The sequence below is a fragment of the Loxodonta africana genome, chromosome 15 (assembly GCF_030014295.1).
Source record: "Loxodonta africana isolate mLoxAfr1 chromosome 15, mLoxAfr1.hap2, whole genome shotgun sequence".
NCBI classification, from domain to species: domain Eukaryota; kingdom Metazoa; phylum Chordata; class Mammalia; order Proboscidea; family Elephantidae; genus Loxodonta; species Loxodonta africana.
Window position 1 is genome coordinate 67,691,951 of NC_087356.1, and position 24,876 is coordinate 67,716,826.

Sequence of the window (24,876 nt, forward strand, 5' to 3'; positions counted from 1 at the left end):
GGATTCACCAAATCACCTATCCTGTGTCAGTGGTCTTAGCCTACGTTGACTTACTCACCTAGAGATCAATGAATCCTGAGCAAAATAGTTGAAATATGAAAAAAAAGATAGTTTTCTACCTTTGAATGCATTACAGGAAAAAATGAGTAACCATTGGACAGGTATCTTTATGAAATTCCAATATGGTTGTAAGAAGCCTGAGACTTCATGAAGATTAAAAGGTTCTAGGACAGATGGGATTCAGATACTCACCTTTTCCTGTGTGGAATGTTTAGCCAGGGTGCTCTGTATGCTTTAGACCAAGTGCCCTCTGAAGGAAATAGCTCTTAGTAATGTCGGGGGTGGCAGTTCAAAACAGAGACCCCTTGGTTCTCTTTTACTGAGGGCTCAGAATGCAGATGTCCGCTTCTGAGTTTCTCATGTAAATGTTATGAATCAAAGTTGTGGTTCCCTAGTGTAATTCCCTCATAGTGCTACCTGAGACACTTGCCAAAGTGGCACGTTTTTATCTAGGGTTTCAATATACGAGAGGTCTCATCAAAAACATACAGATAGAAGGTCCCCCAAGATTTCTGTTCACCAGGGATGAGCTACTTGGAAAAAGGAGCAATTAAAACTTTCTCTTCTCATCTTTCTTATGATGCTCTCATTGGCTCCCTAATGATATTCTCTCTCGGTGTTGAAATAGTAGACAGTCGGTACATTATTGACTCAAAATTAAGGTCTGGCAGACATTGTTCTAGGAGGTCCTTATGACAACAGCTTCCAACATGAATATAATTTCTGAACTATTTGAAACCATAGTTTTAATTCTTTTTCTATTTATTTAAGGTTCAGAGAAATGTTCATTGGATTTGTTGGTGTTGCTCTCTGTAGTTTTGAAGACTATCTTTTTGTGCATAAACTTTTGTTTATAATACCCAGGATTTACTGAACACTTACTATGCACCACACACACAATTCTAAACCAGTTACATTTAGTAATTTAATCCTCACACAGCCCAATGGGGAAGACAATATTATATTGAATCAAGTAGCAATTTCATATGATTTCACTTCATATATTATGCCCATTTAAAGAACAATGGAACTGAGGCACAGAAAGGTAACTTGCATACACTTACCCAGATAGTCAGATGAACTTCAGTTTTCTCATAAAAGGATTACATTTAGTATGCTACATCTTTTTAAATAATTTTTATTGTGGTTTAAGTGAAAGATTACAAATCAAGTCAGTCTGTCACATATAAACTTATGTACACCTTACTACATACTCCCATTTACTCTCCCTCTAATGAGTCAGCCCGCTCCCTCCTTCCAGTCTCCTTTCATGACCATTTTCTCAGCTTCTAACCCTCTCTACCCTCCCATTTCCCCTCCAGACAGGAGATGCCAATACAGTATCAAGTGTCCACCTGATACAAGTAGCTCACTCTTCATCAGCATCTCTCTGCAACCCATTGTCCAGTCCCTTCCATTTCTGATAGGTTTTCTTTGGGAATGGTTCCAGTCCTGGGCCAACAGAAGGTTTGGGGACCATGACCGCCGGGATTCTTCTAGTCTCAGTCAGAGCATTAAGTCTGGTCTTTTTATGAGAATTTGGGGTCTGTGTCCCACTGTTCTCCTGCTCCCTCAGGGGTTGTCTGTTGTGCTCCCTGTCAGGGCAGTCATCAGTTGTGGCCGGGCACCATGTAGTTCTTCTGGTCTCAGGATGATGTAAGTCTCTAGTTCATGTGGCCTTTTCTGTCTCTTGGGCTCATCGTTATTGTGTGACCTTGGTGTTCTTCATTCTCCTTTGATCCAGGTGGGCTTAGACCAATTGATGCATCTTAGACGGCCGCTTGTTAGCATTTAAGACCCCAGATGCCACACTTCAAAGTGGGATGTAGAATGTTTTCTTAATAGAATTTATTTTGCCAATTGACTTAGAAGTCCCCTTAAGCCATAGTCCCCTACCCCCCGCCCTTGTTCCGCTGACCTTCGAAGCATTCAGTCTATCCCGGAAACTTCTTTGCTTTCGGTCCAGTCCAGTTGAGCTGACCTTCCACGTATTGAGTATTGTCCTTCCCTTCACCTAAAGTAGTTCTTATCTACTATCTGATCAGTAAATAACCCTCTCCCACCCTCCCTCCCTTCCCCCTCTCGTAACCCCAAAAGAATGTGTTCTTCTCAATTTATACTATTTCTCAAGAACTTATAATAGTGGTCTTATACAGTATTTGTCCTTTTGCATCTGACTAATTTCACTCAGCATAATGCTTTCCAAGTTCCTTCATGTTGTGAAATGTTTCACAGATTTGTCACTGTTCGTTATCGATGCATAGTATTCCATTGTGTGAATATACCATAATTTATTTAACCATTCATCTGTTGATGGACACCTTGGTTGCTTCCAAGTATGCTACATTTTTAAAGCATTCATTCATTTAACAAATGGGCAAAACATCATTTTGCATGTTAGAATATCAAAAACCAGTTGCCGTCAAGTAGATGATCACTCATAGTGACCCTATAGGACAGAGTAAAACTGCCCCACATGGTTTCCAAGGAACAGCTGGTGGATTCGGACTGCCAAACTTTTGGTTAGCAGCCGAGCTCTTGACCCCTATGCCACCAGGGCTCAGTGTGTTAGAATATACACTTAGAATACAAAACTGTATTTTTAAACAAATTTGTCTTCAGCTGAGCTTAATACATATTTGGGAAACAGTTACATAGCACTTACCCTGGTGGTGCAGTGGTTAAAGCAACCAACTGCTAACCAAAAGGTCAGTAGTTCTAAACCACCAGTTTCCAAGGGAGATAGATGTGACAGTCTGCTTCCTCAGAGATTAGGGCCATGAAAGAACTATGAGTCAGATCTACTTGATAGCAGTGAGTTTGGTTATATTGGTTTTATACATCAAATAATGTTTGAAGCACTCTACAGCTTTAGTCCTCACATGTTTATCTAACCTCTTTCATGCATGAGGAAACTGAAGCACAAAAAAGTTAATCAACTTTTGAGCTTGTAGGCACTATCAATCATTATTTTAAGACAACGGGTATAAACCAAAATTTTGCATAATAAGCTGAGATACATGGTTACCTATTCAGAAAAAGGAAACCCTGGTGGCGTAGTGTTTAAGAGTTCAGTTGCCAATCAAAAAGGCAGTAGTTCTACTCCACCAGGTGCTCCTTGGAAGCCCTGTGGGGCAGTTCTACTCTATCTTACAGTGTCGCTCTGAATCAGAATCGTCTCAACGGCAACAGGTTTTATTTAGGGAAAAAAAAAATGAATTTATGTTATAGGTCATAACTCATGAAATCATTCATTCATTTCCCCATAAGATTATTTATTTTCCTTTTATGCACAAAGCTTTGTGATAGGTGCTAAAGTGATAATGGCAAAAAAATTAAATACAATATTTGTCCAGTACTGTGTGCTCTCCAACATGGCAACCACTAACTACGTGTGGCTATCTAAAATTTAACTAAATTAAATTAGGCTAAATATTTACTCTCACAGTCACACTAGCACAGTTTCCGGTGCTCAACAGCCACACATGACCAGTGGCTACTGTATTGGGAAATGCAGAGAGAACATTGCCATCACTGCTGCAAGTTCTATTGGTCAATGCTAGTCTAGTGGAAGAGAGAGAAATGATGAAATAATCAATTTAACATAAAATTATAACAGTGGTACTTGCTGTGGAAGACAGGTTCATTTTGGAATGAGACCCTACCATTTTTGGCTTCAAGCATCCAAGCATAGCTAGAGGACATCATTCAATTGATAGAACTCAGAAATTTTTTTTAATTGTGCTTTACAAGAAGGTTTTCAGAGCAAATTAGTTTCTCATTAAATGGTTAATGCACATATTGTTTTATGACCTTGGGTGCGATCCCAGAGACCTGTCAATACTCTCCCCTTCACGACCTTGAGTTCTCCATTCCTATTTGTCCAGCTTTCCTGTCCCTTTTTGCCTTCTCATCTTTTTCCCTGGCTGATGGACCCATTGAGTCTTGTGTGAATGGTTGAGCTATCTGTATTATTGTTTGTTTTACAGGCCTGTCTGATCTTTGGCTGATGGAAACCTGCTGGCGCAGTGGCTAAGAGCTCAGTCTGTTACCCAAAATCGGCAGTTCAAATCCATCAGGCGCTCAGTGGAAACCCTGTAAGGGCAGTTCTGTCCTGTAGGGTCACTATGATTCTGAATCAACAGGATCACAAGGGGTTTAGTTTTTGGTTTTGGTAATCTTTGGCTGAAGGGTAAACCGCAGAAGTGACTTCAGTACTCAGTTAAGATGGTTTCTGGGAGCCATAATCTCAGTGTTTCTCCTGTCTCTGTTAGATGAGTAAGTCTGTTTGTGCGTGTGTGTGTGTGTGTGTGTCTTTGAGATTATGAACTTTATTCTACATCTTTCTCCAGCTCTGTCCAAGGTCCCTTTATTGTGATTCTTCTCGGAGCAGTCAGTGGTAGTAGCCTAGATGTGCTAGACTCATTCCGGTGCAGGCTGTGTTAGTTGTGGTTCATTAGTCCTTTGGCCTAATCTTTCCTTCGTGTCTTTGGTTTTCTTCATTCTCCCCTGCTCCAGGCTGGGTGGGACCAGTCGAGTATCTTAGATGGTCCCCATGAGCTTTAAAGAACCCAGATGCTACTCACTGATGTAGGATGTAGAACATTTTCTTCATAAACTATGTTATGTCAATTGACCTAGGTGTCCAATGAGACTACTGTCCCCAGGCCCAAGCTCCAGCTACTCAGTCCCTCAAAGTGTTTAAATTTGTCTAGGAAACGTCTATGCTTTTGCTATGGTCCGTGCTGGCTTGTCCTGTATTATGTATTGTCCTTCACTTTGCCTAAATTGACACGTCTAATAAATCTAGTTAGTGATTTCCCGTCTCCTTCCCTCTCCACCCTCGTAACCACCAAAGAATGCTTTTTTCTGTGTGTAAACCTTTTCTTGAGTTCTTAGAATAGTGGTGTCATACAATATTTGTCATTTTGTGACAGACTTATTTCACTCAGTGTATTGTCCTCCGGATTCATCTATGTTGTGAGATGTTTCACAGATTCATCACTGTTCTTTATCATTGCATAGTGTTTCTTTGTGTGTATGTACCATAATTTTTTATCCATTCATATGTTGATGGGCATTTAGGTTGTTTCCATCTTTCTGATATTACGAATAGTGCTTCAGTGAACAGGGGTGTGAATATGTCTATTTGTGTGATGGCTCTTATTTCTCTGGGATGTATTCCTGGGAATGGCCTAGCTGGATTGTTTGGTATTTCTGCTTTTAGCTTTTTAAGGAAATGCCATATCGTTTTCCAAAGTGGATGTACCGTTTAATGTACGCACCAGCAGTGCATAAGACTTCAAATCTGCCCACAACATTTCCCACATTTGTTATTTTATGTTTTTTGGATTAGTGTCAATATTGTTGGGGTGAGTTGGTATTTCAACATAGTTTTGATTTGTATTTTTATAATTGCTAACAATTGCAAGCAACTCCTCGTGTATCTGTTTTCCACCAGAATGTCTTCCTTGGTGAAGTGCCTCTTCATATGTTTTGCCCAATTTTTAGTCAGATTGTCTTTTTGTTGTTGAGGTGTTGCAGTATCAGGTAGATTTTAGAGATTAGACCCTTGTCAGATATATCATAGCCAGAAAATTATTCCCAGTGTAGGTTTTCATTTTACTCTTTTGGTGACTACTTTTGATGAGCGTAAGTGTTTGATTTTTAGGAGCTCTGACTTATCTAGTTTCTCTTTTGGTGTTTGTCCATTTTTAGTTATGGTTCGTGTACTGTTTATACCTTGTATTGGAGCCCCTAGCTTTGTCCTCATTTTTTCTTCTATGATCTTTATTGTTTTAGATTTTATATTTAGATCCTTGATCCATTTTGAGTTAGTTTTTGTGTACAGTGTGAAGTATGGGTCCTGTTTCATTTTTTTGGAGATGTATATCCAGTTATGCCAGAACCGTTTGTTAAAGAGACTGTCTTTTCCCCATGTAACAGACATCAGCCCTATGTCAAACATCAGCTGCTCACAGATAGATGGATTTATGTCTGGGTTCTCAATTCTGTTCCACTGGTCTGTGTGGCTGTTATTGTAACAGTATCAAGCTGTTTTGACTACCATCATTGCATGATATGTTGTAAAATCAGGTAGTGTGAGCTCTCCCACTTTGTTCTTCTTCAATAATGGTTTACTTATCTGAGACCTCTTCCCTTTCCATATAAAGTTTGTGATTTGTTTCTCCATCTTCTTAAAAAGTACTATTGGAATTTGGAGCGGTATTGCATTGTATCTGTAGAGAGCTTTGAGCAGAACTGTCATTTTCACAATGTTAGGTCTTCCTGTCCATGAACATGATATGGTTTTCCACTTACGTAGGTCTCTTTTGATTTCTTTCAGTAGTGTTTTGTACTTTTCTTTACATAGGATTTTTATGTCCCTGGTTAGAATCATCCCTAAGTACTTTATTTTCTTGGGGGCTTTTGTAACTGTATTGATTTGGAGATTTCCTTTCGAAGTTCTCTTTGTTAATGTAGAAGAATCTTACTGATTTTTCTCTGTTAATCTTGTATCCTGCTTCTTTGCTCAAATCTTCTATTTGTTGCAGTAGCTTTCTTGTAGATTCTTTGGGGTTTTCTGTGTATAAGATCCTATCATCTTCAAATGGGAATATTTTTACCTCTTCATTGCCAATTTGGATGCCCTTTATTTCCTTTGCTTGCTTTATTGCTCTAGCTAGGACCTCCAGAACAATATTGAATAAGAGTAGTGATAAAGGCCATCCTTGTCTGTTCCCATTCTCAAGGGGACTGTCTTCAGTCTCTCTCTGTTTACAGTGATATTGGCTTTGGCTTTATACAAATGTCCTTTATTTTGTTGAGGAATTTCCCTCTGTTCCTATTTTGCTGAGAGTTTTTATCAGGAGTCGGTGTTGGTCTTTGTCACAGGCGTTTTCTGTATCAATTAATAAGATCGTGTGGCTCTTTTGTCTTATTTATGTGGGTGATTATGTTGATTGATTTTCTAATGTTGAACAGTCCCTGCATACCTGGTATTAATTCCATTTGGTCATGATCTATGATTTTTTTTTTGGTATGCTGTTGAATTCTATTTTCTAGAATTTTGTTGAGAGTTTTTGCATTGATATACGCAAGGTACATTGACCTGTAATTTTCTTTCTTTCTCTCTCTTTTTTTTTTTTTTTTTGAAGTGTCTTTGCCTGGCTTTGGTATCAGGGTTATACTGGCTTCAGAAAATGAGTTCGGGAGTCTTTCTTCCTTTTCTGTCCTCTGACATAGTAGTCTTGGTGTTTGCTCTTCTCTGAAAGTTTGGTAGAATTCTCCAGTGAAGCTGTCTGGGTCAAGATTTTTTTTGTTGTTTTGATAATTTTTTTTTCTTTAATCCCTTCCTTTCTTATAGGTTTGTTTAGTTTTCCTGCCTCAGTTTGTGTTAGTTTAGGTTGATAGTGTGATTCCAGAAATTTGTCCATTTCCTCTAAAATGGGATCTATCCTGGAGAATGTTCCATGTGAGTTGAAAAAAATGTATAATTTGCTGCTGTTGAGTAGACAGTTCTGTATATGTCTATGGGTCAATTTGGTTGATTACAGCATTTAGATTTTCCATATTTTTATTGAATTTATTTCTAGATGTTCGGTCTTTCACTGAAAAGGGCACATTGGAAGTCTCCTACTGCTGTTATGGAACTGTTTATTCCTTTTGTAAGTGCTGTTAGAGTTTATGCATTTTGGAGCACTGTCACTGGGTGCATGTATATTTATTATGGTTACGTCCTCCTGGTGTACTGACCCTTTAGTGATTATATAGTGTCCTTCTTTACCTTTATGGCAGATTTTGCTTTAAGTCCATTTTATGAGAGATTAATATTGCCATTGGTGCTCTTTTTTGCTTGTTGTTTGCTTCATATATATTTTTTCCATCCTTTCAGTTTTAGTTTGTGTCTAAACTGTGTCTCTTGTAGTCAGCATATAGACAATGTTTTGTTTTTAACATATACATACATTCTGCCACTCTCTGTCTCCTTACTGGTGCATCTAAGGTATTTATATTTAGTATAATCATTGATAGGTATGAGTTTACTGCTGTCATTTTGATGGTTTTTTCTTTGGTGTTGACAGTTTTTTTGTCCTACTTAATTTTCTCTGCTGAATTCTTTTTGTTTATGTATTTTCTTTTCATCTCTTTCATTATTGTTAATTTTGTGTTTGCCGAGTCTTTATGTTTTTCTTCTTTTTTATTTTGATGGTTAGGTTTGTTAGCTTCCTCTGTGGTTACCTTGAAGTTTATCCTTTTTTAAGTTTAAATCAGTCTTTTATTTCTTAATATCACCTTAACTTCCTCTCCACATAGAAGTTCTGTGACTACACTGTTTATTCCCCCTCTTTGTTTTGACATTGTCATTGATTACATATCGATGTCTCTGGTTGCCTTTTTACAGTCTTTTAGCTTTGATTTGATTTTCTGAATTCCCTATCTTGGCTGATACCTGGGTGATCTGTCCTGTGTCCTAGTCTTGAATTGTTTCTTGATGTTATTTCTCTAACCAGGGGATTCCACCCTCTTGACCCTGCCTTAATTGTTTTAATAATTCATAGATTGGGAGCTTAAATCTGCTTATTTTTAAGTCTTTTTTTTTTTTTTTTTTTTGCTATTTGGAGTGAGAAGGGCACCAACTTAGAAACAGAATGATCCATAATCCCTGTGGAGAATTTTGCTGATCAATAATTATATAAGGAAACGTAGTAGCAAATTGGGTAAAGTGCTAGGCTGCTAACTGAAAGGTCAGCAGTTCAAATCCACCAGCCACTACAAGGGAGAAAAGGCCTATCAATCTGCTTCCATAAAGCTTACAGCCTAGGAAACTCCATGGGGCTAGAGTTCTACTCTGTCCTGTAGGGTCACTATAAGTCAGAATCTACTATATGGCACACACAACAACCATTATATAACTATAGACCAAGAAATCTGAAATAATGTAAAACATAGTTTTCTGTTCTCATGAATTTGATAATCTTCATAGAGATATCTACAAGCATTCATTAATAGTAAACAGTACCAGAAAGGACATTATTACCATAGAATGTGTGATGACCTAGAAAAGGGCCTAATGATACCCTGGAGTGGTCAAAAATGCATGGAGAAATAGACACGACATTTTCATTGAAAGGTGTGTACAATTTGGAAAGACAAGATGGAATCAAGAGGCCATTTCAGGACCGAAAAGCAGCATAAATGAAGGCAAGGCCTAAGAAATAAGCTTTGTTGAGATTTCTATTAGCTACCCCATCCAGCATATTTTTTACCTTTCTGGCAGATCTTAATAGCTATTAAAATATTAATACATTTTATTTATGCATTATGCATTTTATTTTAATCACACTATTATTCTTCTTAGACACAATGCCTAATCCAAATGTTAAACTCTTGAGAGATCACCAGAGTTTTCTGTGACTAAACACAAATTTTGTAAGGTGTGGCTGCAACTGCTAAATATCATTTATATTCATTCTTTCTTCCTCAATAATCAATGCCCTGGATCTTAGTTTGGCACATGGCCATATAGAATAATCATGGCATTTCTCAGGCTCCCTTGCATCTGATTCTTAACCACTGTGCCACAAGGGTTCCAATCCTAACTGATACAGAAGGTGAACATCAACTCTGTCCCTGAACACACTGATGGTCCATGAAAATGCTAATTATTAATGAGGAATTGTTTTCTTTTACACATTAAAATATACTTGTGTCAGAAGGAATGAGAGACAAACTCAGTATGAGAACATTATCCAAGTCCATCATAGGGCTTAGTGTTTGAATTTATTTAATATATCATGTTCTTTCTTCTTATTAAAACTTTTGATTATATGTACCCTTCTGTAATGGTACTGGGAGCTGTGGTTGTGCAGTGGTTAAGAGCCTGGCTGCTAACCAAAAGGTTGGCACTTCAAATCTACTAGGAAGTTGCCTCTTGGAAACCCTATTGGGAAGTTCTACTCTGTCCTATAGGGTCGCTATGAATCAAAATTGACTAGGTGGCAACAGGTTTGGTTTTGGTTTAGTAAGGGTATTGACAAGCCCATGAATTTTTTCCTTTCTAATTTGTAATTTTTTTTTCTCCTTCTCTCCCTCTGTGTTGTGGTAGAGCTTCATTTCCATTTTGGCATCTGTCTAATATCTATCCTAATATTTTAATAACATATTGTCTACCAGTCCTCAGAATAACTAGAGATGGCTCAAACACTTTTATCTCATTAACACCTTTAAGAACTTTTAATATATAAATAAATCCCCTTAAATACGAACAATTCTTATGCACAGTCATTTCAACCTATCACTCATCAGGGCAAAAAAATTTCCCAGTGGGTGTTGTTTGTTCAGTGCCTACATTAATACAATAAAAATTACATGTAACATAGCCGTTGTGAAACATATCCAAGCAGTATACATATATGAATATAATTCACATACATATACATATATGTTACACATAAATGTATACAAATATATGGAATCACATACATACAAATATATGGAATCACATACATATAGAGATATACATATTTCTTTTTGCAGGATTAAGACATGAGATACGTAGATAAAGACTGATTAGTAAGTACGTAGAAGGCCAAGAAAGAAGTTTCTTTTTAGTTTCCAAAGAGGGAAATACCTTCACCTCTCTCATTACAACTTGTGATTTTATGTGGTGACGTAAGGGGTGATATCACATCAGTGTATTAATGTTTCCTATTTGATGGCAAGTTGTAAAGCAAGCACAGTTTTAGGCATGCCAGTCCAGTCAGATGATTTTAAAAATACACTTTAACCAGATGTAAATGTTCACGCTTGGTCTAAAAAGACCCAGTAGCCCTGTGCTCTGCATCTGGGCACAGCATGATAGAGATGAGCAGTCAAAAGGATCATGTTATTTGGAGATGTCCATGCTTGTTTCTCCTTAATACAATTGTTTCAGAAGCTTTGAATCTTAGAAGCATTAGAAAAAACACACCAATAGCTCTTATCTAGAAGTGGCTCTAAAAATAAAGTGAAATATCTGGTCTTTAAGAGTCTGAAGAAACTTTCTAGGGAGATATGGGGAAATATATCCAGATGCTCTACCACCAGCAAGAGAAGATGTGGGAGCTCAGAAACTGGCCAGAGGAGCTGGTGGTAACTGAGGCAACAAAAGCTACTGAGAGTTATTAATAGGAATGACACCATGGTAATGGGTTTATTTTTTGTTTGTTTTTAGTTTATTGCCTCTCAAGAGGATGAAAAAGAGTTTTCTGATTGCTATTCTAAAAAAGACCAATGGGATCTTATTTGGGAAAGGGGAAGAGGAGTCAATTTATTGATTAGAAGTCTTTGCAATATATCCTCTGAGTCACATTTTCTATTTTATACTCCTTCTTTGACAAGTAAGGAATGAGATTACCAAATTTGTACTTGAAGCCTCAATAATTATTGAGTGTCTACAAAACAATTCTCCCAAATTTGTTTTCCTGAATAAACATTTAGTTTTGGGGGATGAAGGGCATAATCAGTCAGAAAACAAATTTTTCCAATTTTAACTTTTGCATGTGAATAAGTAATCCATCTGAGTTCAATGCACAAAGAATGTCACTTCTACATCTGTGATTCTCTAATATGGGTGCAAAGAAAAATCTATAGAAATAGTTGAAAATGAACATAGGATTCATAGGGAAATGGAGGTGACAGCGCAATACTAAAAATGCGAAAAATAGAATGTTGCATAACCCAACTGAAACATGGACAAAGGATATGAACAGGCACTTCACCAAAGAAGGCATTCAGGCAACTAACAGATACATGAGGAAATGTTCTCGATCGTTAGCCATCAGAGAAATGTGAATCAAAACTACAGTGAGGTACCATCTCACCCCAACAAGGCTGGCATTAATGCAAAATAATAAACGTTGGAGAGGTTGTGGAGAGCCTGGAACACTTATACACTGCTGGTGGGGATGTAAAATGGTACAACCTCTTTGGAAATCAATTTGGTGCTTCCTTAAAAGACTAGAAATAGAACTACCATATGATCCAGCAACTGCACTCCTTGGAATATATTCTAGAGTAATAAGAGCCTTTACATGAACATATGTGCACACCCCTGTTCATTGCAGCACTGTTTACAATAGCAAAAAGATGGAAGCAACCAAGGAGCCCATCAAAGGATGAATGGATAAACAAATTATGGCATATTCACACACAATGGAATACTACGCAATGATAAAGAACAATGAATCCTTGAAACATCTCATAACATGGATGAATCTAGAAGACATTATGCTGAGTGAAATTAGTTGAAAAGGAAAAATATTCTATGAGAACACTATTATAAGAACTCAAGAAAAGGTTTAAACACAGAAGAAAACATTCTATGGTGGTTACAAAGGTAGAAGGGAGCGAGGGGGTATTGAAAAATTAGATAGTAGGCAAGAATTATTTTAGGTGATGGGAAGGACAAAACACAATACAGGGGAAGTCAGCACAACTGGACAAAGCCAAAAGCTAAGAAGTTTCCTGAATACGACCAAACACTTCAAGGGACAGAGTAACTGGGGTGGAGGTCTGGGGATCATGGTTTCAGGGGACATCTATGTCAATTGGCATAACAAAGGATATTAAGAAAACATTCTGCATCCCACTTTGGTGAGTGGCGTTTGGGGTCTTAAAAGCTATCAACTGGCCATCTAAGACACATCAATTGGTTTCAACCCACCTGGAGCAAAGGAGAATGAAGAGCACCAAAGACAAGGAAAATGTTAGCCCAAGAGACAGAAAGGGCCACATAAACCAGAGACTCCATCAGCCTGAGATCAGAAGAACTAGATGGTGCCTGGCTACCTCTGACTACCCTGACAGGGAACACAACAGGGAATCCCCGATGGAGCAGGAGAAAAGTAGGATGCAGATCTCAAGTGCCAGTAAAAATATCATGGTTAATGGTCTTACTGAGATGTAAGGACCCCAGAGGACAGGGCCCCCAGGCTCTCTGTTAGCCCAAACTAAAACCATTCCCGAAGGCAAGTCTTCAGACAAAGATTGAACTGTACTATAAGCCATAAAGTGATATTCATTAGGAGTGCGCTTCTTAGCTCAAGTAGACACATGAGACTATGTGGGCAGCTCCTCTCCAGAGGTGAGACGAGAAGGCAGAAGGGGACAGGAGATGGTTGAATGGACATGGGAAATATGAGGTGGAGAGAAGGAGGGTGCTGTCACATTATGGGGCGAGCAACAAAGGACACATAACAACGTGTGTATAAATTTTTGTATGAAAAACTGACTTGAAATGTACACTTTCACTTAAAGCACAGTAAAAAAAAGTTGCATAAAGAAATAAGTACAAATACATATAATGTATTTAGCCATGATTATTCTACCAGTCTCTTCCACCATATTGTTATAATCTTATGGGGAGTAATTATGTCTTATAATTCACCATCTGCCCCATATTCCTTAATACAGTTCTCTGTACATAGTAGCTAGTAGGAATTTATTTTTGTAGATTTCAAAGGATTAAAAATTATTTTGAGATCACTTTTTTCCAGAATAGTGTGTTTGCACATTTATTAGTAATGAAGGTCAAATACACAAATTGTTAAGAAGATCAAAAGATATAACCCAAACAGATCATTCTATGAATTGAGATAAATAAATCTTTTTTAAACAAAGTGCTAAATCCCATGTATATAAATTATAATATCCCCACCTGAAGTCCTTTGTGGATTTTTACAAAAATGATTAGAGGTAATATGGGTTACTATGGGTGACGTCTGGGACTTCCTAGAATTGACCCTGTCCTCCATGTGACCCTATGAATCTAGTCTTATCCTTTAGATATTTCTCCCAAATAAGTAATGCAATAATCTCACTACTTCTGTTGCTATCTCTACAATTCTTACTTACTAAATCTTCTCCAAGAATTAGAGGTGTTTGCCATTGCAAAATAGTTTTTTCTCAATGATTTTATTTAGAGCAACTTTGACATCCTAATTCCTCAGGCTGTAGATCAGCGAATTCAGCATTGGCACAATAATGGTATAAAATATAATAATAAAATATAAAATAAAAATAATGGTATAAAACTTTGCCTTGGTTCAGGGAGCTAACACTTGATGGCTGCAGGTACATGAATGCTGCAGAACCATAGAAGATTGTAACAGCTGAGATGTGGGAGCTGCATGTGCTGAAGGCTTTGGACCTGCCCACAGTGGAGCAGATGAGCAGAATGCTGGCAATGATGGAGACATAGGAGGCAAGGATGGTCAAGATTGATGCAAGAATATTAAATGTACTGAAGCACAAAATTACCACTTTATTGATATAAGTGCTGGAGCAGGACAGCTCCAGTAGTGGAAAAAGATCACAGAAGTAATGGTTGATTATTTCAGCCTTGCAGAAAACCACTTTAAGCATGCAAAATGTATGAGCTGTGGCACCAATGAAACCCATCATATATACCTCAACTACCAGCCAGGAGCAGACCTGATAAGACATGGTGACATTGTAAAGCAATAGATTACAGATGGCAACATAGCGATCATATGCCATCACAGCCAGCATAGAGCCTTCTGATATAATAAAAAATGCAAATAGGTAGAGCTGAGTCATGCATTCAAGGTAGGAGATGCTGTTCTTCTCTGTCACAAAGTTCACCAGCATTTTGGGGGTAATGACAGTGGAACAGCAGAGATCAGTGAAGGACAAACTGCTGAGGAAATAGTACATGGGGGTGTGCAGGTGAGAACTGAGCCCAATCAGTGTGATCATGCCCAGATTTGCCAGTGCTGTGAACACATGGACTCCTAGGAAGAAAAGAAAGAGAGGCAACTGGAGCTCTTGCTTTTCTATTAGCCCAGCGAGGAGGAACTCAGTCACTGTGGAGTGGTTTCCTGCTGCCATTTTCCTCTGGGCAGTTTCTGGAGGAAGAGAAGAAGAAACTTGAGGTAGGTGTTTGTTTAAGCAGTATGAAAAAGATGCAAGTCTTATTCAGGTATCTCCGATTCTCTCTTCTGTCCCTGCTTTATGTTGGAAGTTAAGGACCCTGGGGTTTAAATATTATGATCATGCAAATAAACATCAGGTGGAATTATATCTTCTTTTATTTCTGTGCTCCAAGAGTGGGTCATAGTACTGACCGGCCTCTGAACATTCAAAGAACTATTCTGATAACTTAGAATATTGAGTGTTCTGATTCCTGGTGGTACAATCGCTTAGCACTGGGCTGCTAACCAGAAGGTTGTCAGTTCAAACCCACCAAGTGACTCTGCTGGCGAAATACCTGAAAGTCTGATTCTGTGAAGATTACAGCCTAGAAAACCGTATGGCTTTTCTAGTTTGTCACATGGAATCAATACAAGTTGAAAATTTACTCATTGGCACCTAACAGCAGTGACAACAACAAAGCACTTTCCATGCCTTATTTGCAATTCTCTCAACTCTTCTGTAGAACAAATCCTACCAGGAAACAGACAGGTTACCATCAAGTTGATTTTGACTAATTTCGACCCTATGTGTATCAGAGTAGAACTGTGCTCCACAGGATTTTCAACGGTTGATTTTTTGGAAGTAGATCAACAAGACTTTCTTCCAAGGCACATTAACCATTTGCACTATCCAGGGATTCCACAACAATTACTAGTATACTGATTTTATATATTAGCCTCATAAAAAAAAAAAAAAAAAAATTTTTTTTTTTTTTTTTTTTTTATTAGCCTCATAGTGGTTAAATAATGCCCATAGTTAGGCATATTATAAACAAGTGATTGTGTATGAGAGAAGGCCTGCTGTCTCTACATGGGTCCATCCGCTTTTCACCATCTGTTTCTTCTTTTAGCTCCTCATGTCTGCTCTCCTGTCTTATCTTTTTGTCATATCAGAGAAACCATTCACTTCAATTAATATAAGGAAAATATTAATTTAAAGTACAAAAATAATGTACTGACCACTCATGTAGGCTGGTTTCCCTTTAGAGAAAACCTTGTTTACTGGTAACAATTTAAAAGTATACAAATAGTGGGTCTGGAAAGTAACTGAATGGCTAACGTTATGTATATCACTCAAATTCAGCCGCACATTCTAGAAGGAAGTGCATTTTCTAATGAGGAGAATCTGGGCATGATCACCCTGGTTGGACTCACTTGCACACACCCATGTACTATTTCTGCAGTTTGTCCTTCATTGATCTCTGTTATTTCACAGTCATTACCTCCAAAATGCTGGTGAACTTTGTGACAGAGAAGAATAGAATCTCCTACCCTGAATGCATGACTCAGCTCTACCTCTTTGCCTTTTTTATTATATCAGAAAGTCATATGTTGGCTGTGATGGCATATTTAGTTCTCTATGACTAAATGTAAAACTCAGTCATTCCCCAAACACTATGTGATGCATACTATTGCATAACTTGTCATGGTCCATGATCTTGTGGCTTTTGTTCTGGAGGAGCAAGGCTGGAGAATGGAAATCTTGCATGGTATTTAGACCGTGTTGTCCTTGCATGTCTTAGGCAGGTTTTCTTAGTGTATTTTGCACTCACTTTCAAACAGATCTTTTATCACTCCAACAATGCCTTAAGGAAACCCTAGTGGTGCAGTGGTTAAGTGCTACGTCTGTTAACCAAAAGGTCGGTAGTTCAAATATGCCAGGTGCTCCATGAAAACTCTATGGGGCAGTTCTACCCTGTTTCATAGGGTCACTATGAGTTGGAATCGACTGGATGGCAGCAGGTTTTGTTTTGTTTGTTTGATGGCATTAAAGACCAAAGCAAAAAGAATGTGCGCATCTCTGAGATGCAAGTTGTGAAAAAAGTTGATGAGTTCCTGACACGGGATACTGTGATGACTGTTCAATATTCAAAAGAAAGAGATCTAAAAGATATCATCAAAGATTGATGGTGTATCAAAAGCAAGGAAACGTGTTTGAGAAAAGAACTAATATGAGGGTGATATTACTAGTTATTATAGAATGATATTATTCAGTGTTTACCATGTGATTAGAACTGTCCAGGTACCTCATAAATAACATTTGATATATTTTCCCAGCAACCCTATATGGTATAAGCTTATTATTCTCACTTTGTAGATGAAAAAATTGAAACTGGAGAGACTTAAGTGAATTGTTCATGGTGACTCTGTGGATTTTTAATATAAAAGTCAAGGATGGTTTGCTAATAGTACAGATAAATTTGATATACTTATAGGAAATTAAAGTAATAATAAAAGACTTGGACTAATACTGATAACTTCTGGGGGTACCATTCTCCTAAAAGAAAAGCCTGTTGCAAAATACACACTAGATTCAAAGAACATAAGAGCTGGAAAAATTGGGATAGCAGTAATTAATATTTTTGTGTTATTCCATTTAGACTAGCATCTGCCTAGATCCTACAGAGATGAGTCCTGCACTTTTCATTCATCCCTGCTGAGATTGCTGTATGAATGGTGGATGGATAAAGGGACATAACAAAGTTCACAATTTGAAATAAGTCAAAGTCATTATCTTTCCCAAATCGTCAATTCCATCTAAAATTCTCCTATTATAAGAGCAAGGTGTCATTTTGCCACTAAAATGTTCACTGAAGGTATTTGTGCTCACACTGTGAGATAACTGAAAACAGTAAAAATAAAGCCAACTTTGCAACTTTTCTGGAGTCGTCTGCTTTCATGTTCCAAGATGTTTCAAGTACAATACTAAGACAAAGGTTATTCTAAAGTAATCACGTGCTTTCTACTTTGTGGATTATTGCTCAAATTAAAGTCATCTAAAATTTTAAATAATTATATTTTGAAAGTTCTTTTTTTTGTATATTAACAGGAAATCATTTCCTCTTGTTGAAGTTTCTTATCTATAGGAGTAGAGTTTACCCATGATTGTGAAGGAATCCTTCTAGAGTGAGGGCCTGCTAGTCTCTGGATAACACAAGAGTGTTGCAAAATCATGATTTTAAAAGTGATTTGTCTAGAGTTTAGTCATAGTACCAGGAAAAACTGCTTACCTTCTCAGCTACACAATTCCTTGACTTGTTTTGAAAAATAAAGTGAGATTTGCAATCATTAAAAATGTTGCTAGCTTATTAGATATGCTTCTGAAAAAACTAAAAAATGTCTTAGGGATTGGTAAATGCTACAATTTCAACCTTTTATGGTGTTTATGTTTATTGGGTTTATGGTGTTGTATCCCTGCAGAGCTTCTCTTTGAGATACCATGAAGGCATGGACATGATGAATACAATATTATTTGTACATCTTAAGCTGTCCTTAGATATATCATACCTCAAACAGTATAATAAATGTAACATCAAATAAGATTTTTAGGGCTGAAAACAAACTGTTTTATGGATTACAAAATTCTCAAAGCCACTTTACATTGAAAAATTGTTAGCTATCACATTGCAAAATGAATACTGTCAATTGTAGTAATGAAGTATAGTAAACATTCAAAAGAAAATAATAATTCACTTCATTTAAAAACACACACACATAAGATAGTGCAGGTACAACATAACATACAAACATTTTGAGCACTATTAAAATTTAAGTTTTTTTAATCATTCTAGATCGTGTAGTAAAATTTGAGTTCTTTGTTATATATTATATCCTAGTGTATAAAAACCATCTAAAGTTAAAATAATATCTTTTGTAGATTATTTTTTCACAAAGAAAGTCCTAAATTAAGTCACTTGAATCATTTTTCACAAGTAAATAAATTACATTTTAGATATTTCAGAACTTCGTTTTGTTTTCAAAAAGATTTAAAAATCTACTAGCTAAGAAAAAGAAAGTTCTGAAATCAAGGAAAAACAAGGTTAAAAATTTAAAACAATACCTCCCTAAGAAATCTGAGTGGTGCAGGGCATGAATTTTAAACAAAAAATGTGTTTGCAATATAAAACCAAAAAACCTAACCTACCACCACTGAGTCAATACTGACTCAAATCTATTAAAAAAAAAAAAAAAGTAGTAACTGTCGAGTTCACTTGGACTCATGGCAACCCCATGTGTGTCAGAGTAGAACAGTGTTCCACAGGGAATTCAATGGCTGACTTTTTTGGTAATAGATCTCCAGAAAACGTGGTGCCAAGAGGACAGAGTAGTCAGAGGCTCACGGTGGTCCCTCTTACAAGAAAAAAAAAAAAAAATTGAAAGACCCCCCAAAAACAAGTGAATCAATTATATATGACAGTCTGGGAGTGCTGAACATGAAGCATGAAGTTGAGGCATTGCACTGAGCAGCAGGAGAAGGAAGAGACATTTTAGAAGCAGTGAGGAGATGCCAGACCTGACCCTGCAGGAACCAGCACCCTGCAGGCCAGATTCATTGGTGAGAATGTGGGGATGTGAGCAGTGGCACTCAGGACATGTTTTCCACAGTGGGAGAGACTGAGTGATGGAGAGTCCACCGATGCCTTCAGAGTCTGTGAAATGCAGTACTCAAAGACCAAAAGATAAGTATGTGTGTCTAATCTACTGTGTGGATAAAAAACACCCCTTTGGGAAAAAACTCTCCCATTTAACTGACCTCTCCCCAAACTGCATCAGGTCCCAAGCTGGCTTCAGTGATAGCTGCTTTCCCTGGGATGGAAGTAAGACCTGTCAAGTATCCTGAGCCATTCTCCTGCCTTGGTGAAGGAAACAATTAGCAAACAGGGAAAAAATAATTTGCTGTCTCCCCTAAGCTGGGAACTCAGGGCAGAAGTAACTCCTTTGCCTAGACACAGGTATAAGGGGTCCACAGATTCTGAATGCCTTTCACCACTACATAGACCTCTGTGGGGCCATTTCAACAGCATACATCCTCACTAGCACAGTATAACAGGGTATATACCTGAAGTCCAACTTCAACTATTTCAGCTATATGGTGGAGAGGCAGGCATATGACATCTGACACTGCTCTACCTAGTAATCAGAGGTCTCACCTATCTACACCAGGGGCCTGAGGACTGGTGGCTCCACCCATTCCACCTAGCCACCCAAGACAGAGTCCAAAGATAAGTGGTGCCTCCTAGTCCTTACAGTCAACAGCATTGAGTGTCCACATTCCAGCTGCAAAACCCATCCACCTACACACTCTAGGGAACAGGGACACCTGTTCCTCACAGACACACAAGGGCAGCTGTCAGATCCCTGCTTTGCTCTGCATGTGTCCCCCTACTGCAGCCAGATACCTGTGCCTGCACCAATCACACCTGCTTGTCTAAGAGTATAGGTGAGATTATGCATCACACACTTGGTGTCTGACTACCTGGACAACTGAGCTGAATCCATACAAGAAAAGTAAACAGATTCCTGGGCTAATATACCTATAACAACTCTAACTACCTAGTAACAGGACATTACAGCTTCAAAGGCACCAATAAACAAACTAGCCCACAGGAGCAGCCTGTCTGGGCACATCAAAACAAAACAAAGCAAGAAGCTGGACATAGTAAGCAAACATAAAATAAATAAATACAATAACTTATTCATGGCTTGGAGACAACGGTCAATATCAAATCATATAAAGAGGCAGACCATAATGGCTTCAGCAAGTGCCCAAAACAAAGAATCAAGAAATCTTCCAGATGAAGATAATTTCCTACAATTACCAGAGGTTGAACATAAAAGATTAATATACAGAACTCTTCAAGAGATCAGGAAGGAGATCAGGCAAAACACAGAACAAGCCAAGGGATACACAGACAAGGCATTAGAGGAACTTAAGAAGATTAGAGAAGAGCATAATGACAAATTTAATAGGGTGCAAGAATCCATAGAGAGAAAGCAAACAGAAATCCAGAAGATTAACAATAAAATTCAGAAGTAGACAACTAATAGTCATAGGAGCAGAATTGAGGCAGTGGAAATCACAATTAGTGAGATTAAGGAAAAAGCACTTGACACGAACTTATGTGAGGAAAAATCGGATAAAGTACTTAAAAAAAAATGAAGAAGCCCTGTCTTAGTCATCCAGTGCTGCTGTAACAGAAATACACAAGCGTATGGCTTTAACAAACAGAAATTTATTTTCTCACAGGGCATCAGCTCCAGGGGAAGAATTTCTGTCTCTGCCACCTCTGGAGGAAGGTCCTTGTGATGCATCAGTCTTCCCTTGGCCTGAGAGTATCTCAGCACAAGTACATCAGGTCCGAAGAACAGACTCTGCTCCCCGCCCTGCTTTCTTGGTGATATGATGTCCTCCTCTCTGCTCACTTCCCCTTTCTTTTTATCTCCTGAGAAAGAAAAGGTGGTGCAGGCCACACCACAGCGAAACTCCCTTTATATTGGATCAGGGAGGTGACTTGTGCAACAGTGTTACATTCCACCCTAACCCCTTTCACCACAGGCAGAGATTATGATTTATAACACATAGGAAAATGACAAAATGGAGGACAACCACACACCGCCTAAGCAAGATGACGCATATTTTTGGGGAACACAATTCAATCCATTGCAAACCCTAAGAATTATGTGTGACTCTATCAAGAGGAATAACCTATGAGTGCTTGGAGTACCAGAAAATGGGGGGGGGGGGGTGGAGAAAATATGGAGAGAATTGTTGAAGACCTGTTGGCAGAAAATTTCTCTGACATTGAAAAAGATGAGAAGATATTTATCCAAGATGCTTATTGAACCCCACACAAGGTAGATCCCAAAAGAAAGTTACCAAGACATATTATAATCAAACTTGCCAAAACCAAACAGAGAATTTTAAGAGCGGCTAGGAATAAATGAAAAGTCAGCTACAAAGGAGAACCAACAAGACCTAGCTCGGACTACTCAGCAGAAACCATGCAGGCAAAAAGGAAATGGGATGACATATTTACAGTCTTGAAGGAAAAAAATTGCCAGCCAAGAATTTTATATTCAGCAATACTGTCTTTCAAATATGAAGGTAAAATTAGGGCATTTCCAGATAATCATAAGTTTAGGGAATTTGAAGAAACCAAACCAAAATTACAAGAAATACTAAAGGGAGACCTCTGGTTAGAAAATTGATAACATCAGGTAACAACCCAAGACTAGAACATAGGACAACTCAACCAGATACCAACCCAGATAGGGAAGTCACAACAATAAATCAAAGCTAAAACACTCAAAACAGGGAAACAGAGATGTCATTATGTAGAGGGTGAAACATTAAATAGAAAAGAGGGACTAAAAATGTAGTCATAGATCTTTCACATGGAGAGAAACTCAAGGCTATATAAAGAAACAAAAGTTTGGTTTACACATAGAAAAATGAAGTATATATTAAGGTAACCAAAATGGAAAATGACAATCTTACACATCAAAATAAAAAACAAGAAAAACATACTTAGCAAATACAAAAGCAAGGTCAATGAAAAAGAGGAAAAGACAATATATAAAGAAAAACTACTCAGCGCAAAAAATTAAGAGAAAAAAAGAAACTGTCAACAACACACACACAAAGATGTCAAAATGATAGCACTAAACTGATACCTGTCAATAATCACCCTGAATGTAAATGGACTAAAAGCAACAATAAAGAGACAGAAAGTGGCAGAATGGATAACAAAAAAACACAATCCATCTATATGCTGCCTAAAGAAATGTACCTTAGACTTCAAGACACAAACTAAAACTCAAAGGATGGAAAATATATATATATATCAAACAAACAACAACCCAAAAAGAGCAGGTGTGGCAATATTAATTTCTGACAAAATAGACTTTAAACTTAAATCTACCACAAAGGATAAGGAAGGACACTATACAATGATTCAGGAGTCAATATGCCAGGAGGATATAATCATAATAAATATTCATGCACCCAAGGACAGGGCTCCAAAATACATAAAACAAACTCTCACGGCATTGAAAAGAGATAGACAGGTCCACAGTAATAGTAGGAGGCTTCAACACACCACTTTCCATGAAGGACAGAACATCTGGAAAGAAGCTCAATAAAGACACAGAAGATCTAAATGCCACAATCAACCAACTTGACCTCATAGACATATACAGAACACTCCACCCAACAGAAGCTAAGTAGACTTTCTTTTCTAATTCACATGGAACATTGTCCTGAAGAGACCACATATAAGGCCATGAAACAACCTTTAACAGAATCCAAAACATTGAAATATTACAAAGTGTCTTCTCTGACCATTAAGGCATAAAAGTAGAAATCAATAACAGGAAAAGCAAGGAAAAAAAAAAATCAAACACATGGAAAATGAACACTTTGCTGAACAACTACTGGGTTATAAAGAAGTTAAGGATGGAATAAAGACATTCATAGAATCCAATGAGAATGAAAATACTTCCTATCCAAACCTTTGGGACACAGCAAAAGCAGTTCTCAGAGGTCATTTTAGAGCAATAAAGGCACACATCCAAAAAGAAGGGTCAAAATCAAAGAATTATCCCTATAACTCGAACAAATAGAAAGAGAGCATCAAAAGTAGCCCTCAGGCACCAGAAGAAAGCAAAAACTAAAAATTAGAGCAGAATTAAATGAAAAGGAGAACAGAAAAACAACTGAAAGGGTTAACAAGACCAAAAGTTGGTTCTTTGAAAAGATCAACAAAATCGATAAACCATTGGCCAGAATGACAAAAGAAAAACAGGAGAGAAAGCAAATAACTAGAATAAGAAATGAGATGAGCGACATCACAACAGACCCAACTGAAATTAACAGAATCATAACAGAATACTAAGAAAAATTGTACTCTAACGAAATTGGAGACTAGAGCAAAAGGACAAATTTCTAGAAACACACTATCTACCTAAACTAACACAAACAGAAGCAGAAAAACTAAATAAACCTACAACAAAAGAAAATATTGAAAAAGTAATTTAAAAAAACTCCCCAAAATGACGATAACAAAAGCCCAGGCCCTGACGGCTTCACCAGAGAATTTTACCTAACTTTCAGAGAATAGTTAGCACCACTACTACTAACGTATTCCAGACCATAAAAAAAGATGGAATACCCCCAAACTCATTCTATGAAGCCAGCAGAGCCCTGATACTAAAACCAGGTAAAGACAACATGAAAAAAGAAAATTACAGACATATAACCCTCATGAACTTAGATGCAAAAATCCTCAACAAAATTCTAGCCAATAGAATTCAACAACATAGCAAACAAATAATTCACCATGACCAAGTGGGGTTCATACCAGGTATGCGGGGATGGTTTAACATCAGAAAAAAACAACCAGTGCAACCCATCACAAATGTAAAACAGAAGACAAGAGCCACATGATCTTATCAATTGATGCAGAAAATGTACTTGACAAAGTCCAACACCCATTCATGATAAAAACTCTCAGCAAAATAGGAATAGAAGGGAAATTCCTCAACATCATAAAGGGCATTTATACACAGCCAACAGCCAATATCATCCTTAATGGAGAGAGTCTGAAAGCTTTTCCCTTGAGAATGGGAACCAGACAATGATGCTCTTGCTCAACACTGTGCTGGAGGTCCTAGCCAGAGCAATTAGGCTAGGAAAACTAATAAAGGACATCCAAGTTGGTAAGGAAGAAGTAAAGGTATCTCTATTTGCAGATGATATGATCTTATACACAGAAAGACCTACAGAATCCTCAAGAAAACTACTGGAACTAATAGAAGAGTTCAGCAGAGTAACAGGATACAAGACAAACATACAAAAATCAGTTGGATTCCTCTACACCAACAAAGAGAACATTGACGAGAAATCACCAAATCAATACCATGTACAACAGCCCCCAAGAAGATCAAATACTTAGGAATAAATATAACCAGAGACGTAAAAGACCTATACAAAGAAAACTACAAGACTGCTGCAAGAAACCACAAGAGACCTACATAAGTGGAAAAACATACCTTGTTCATG

At 37.6% G+C, this 24,876-nt stretch overlaps 1 protein-coding gene across 1 annotated transcript; it reads right to left on the reverse strand.

Moving 5' to 3' along the window:
• Positions 1-14,016: 14,016 nt before the first annotated feature.
• LOC100657308 (putative olfactory receptor 8G2) lies at positions 14,017-15,053 on the reverse strand. Its single transcript, XM_064268355.1, has one exon. It carries the CDS (start codon positions 14,950-14,952, stop codon positions 14,017-14,019), a length of 936 nt encoding a protein of 311 aa, XP_064124425.1. The 5' UTR covers positions 14,953-15,053.
• Between the last annotated feature and the right edge of the window lie 9,823 nt (positions 15,054-24,876).

Bases quoted from the DNA above. Each gene is read 5' to 3' on its own strand.
- LOC100657308 (XM_064268355.1), bottom strand. From the start codon at position 14,952: ATGGCAGCAGGAAACCACTCCACAGTGACTGAGTTCCTCCTCGCTGGG.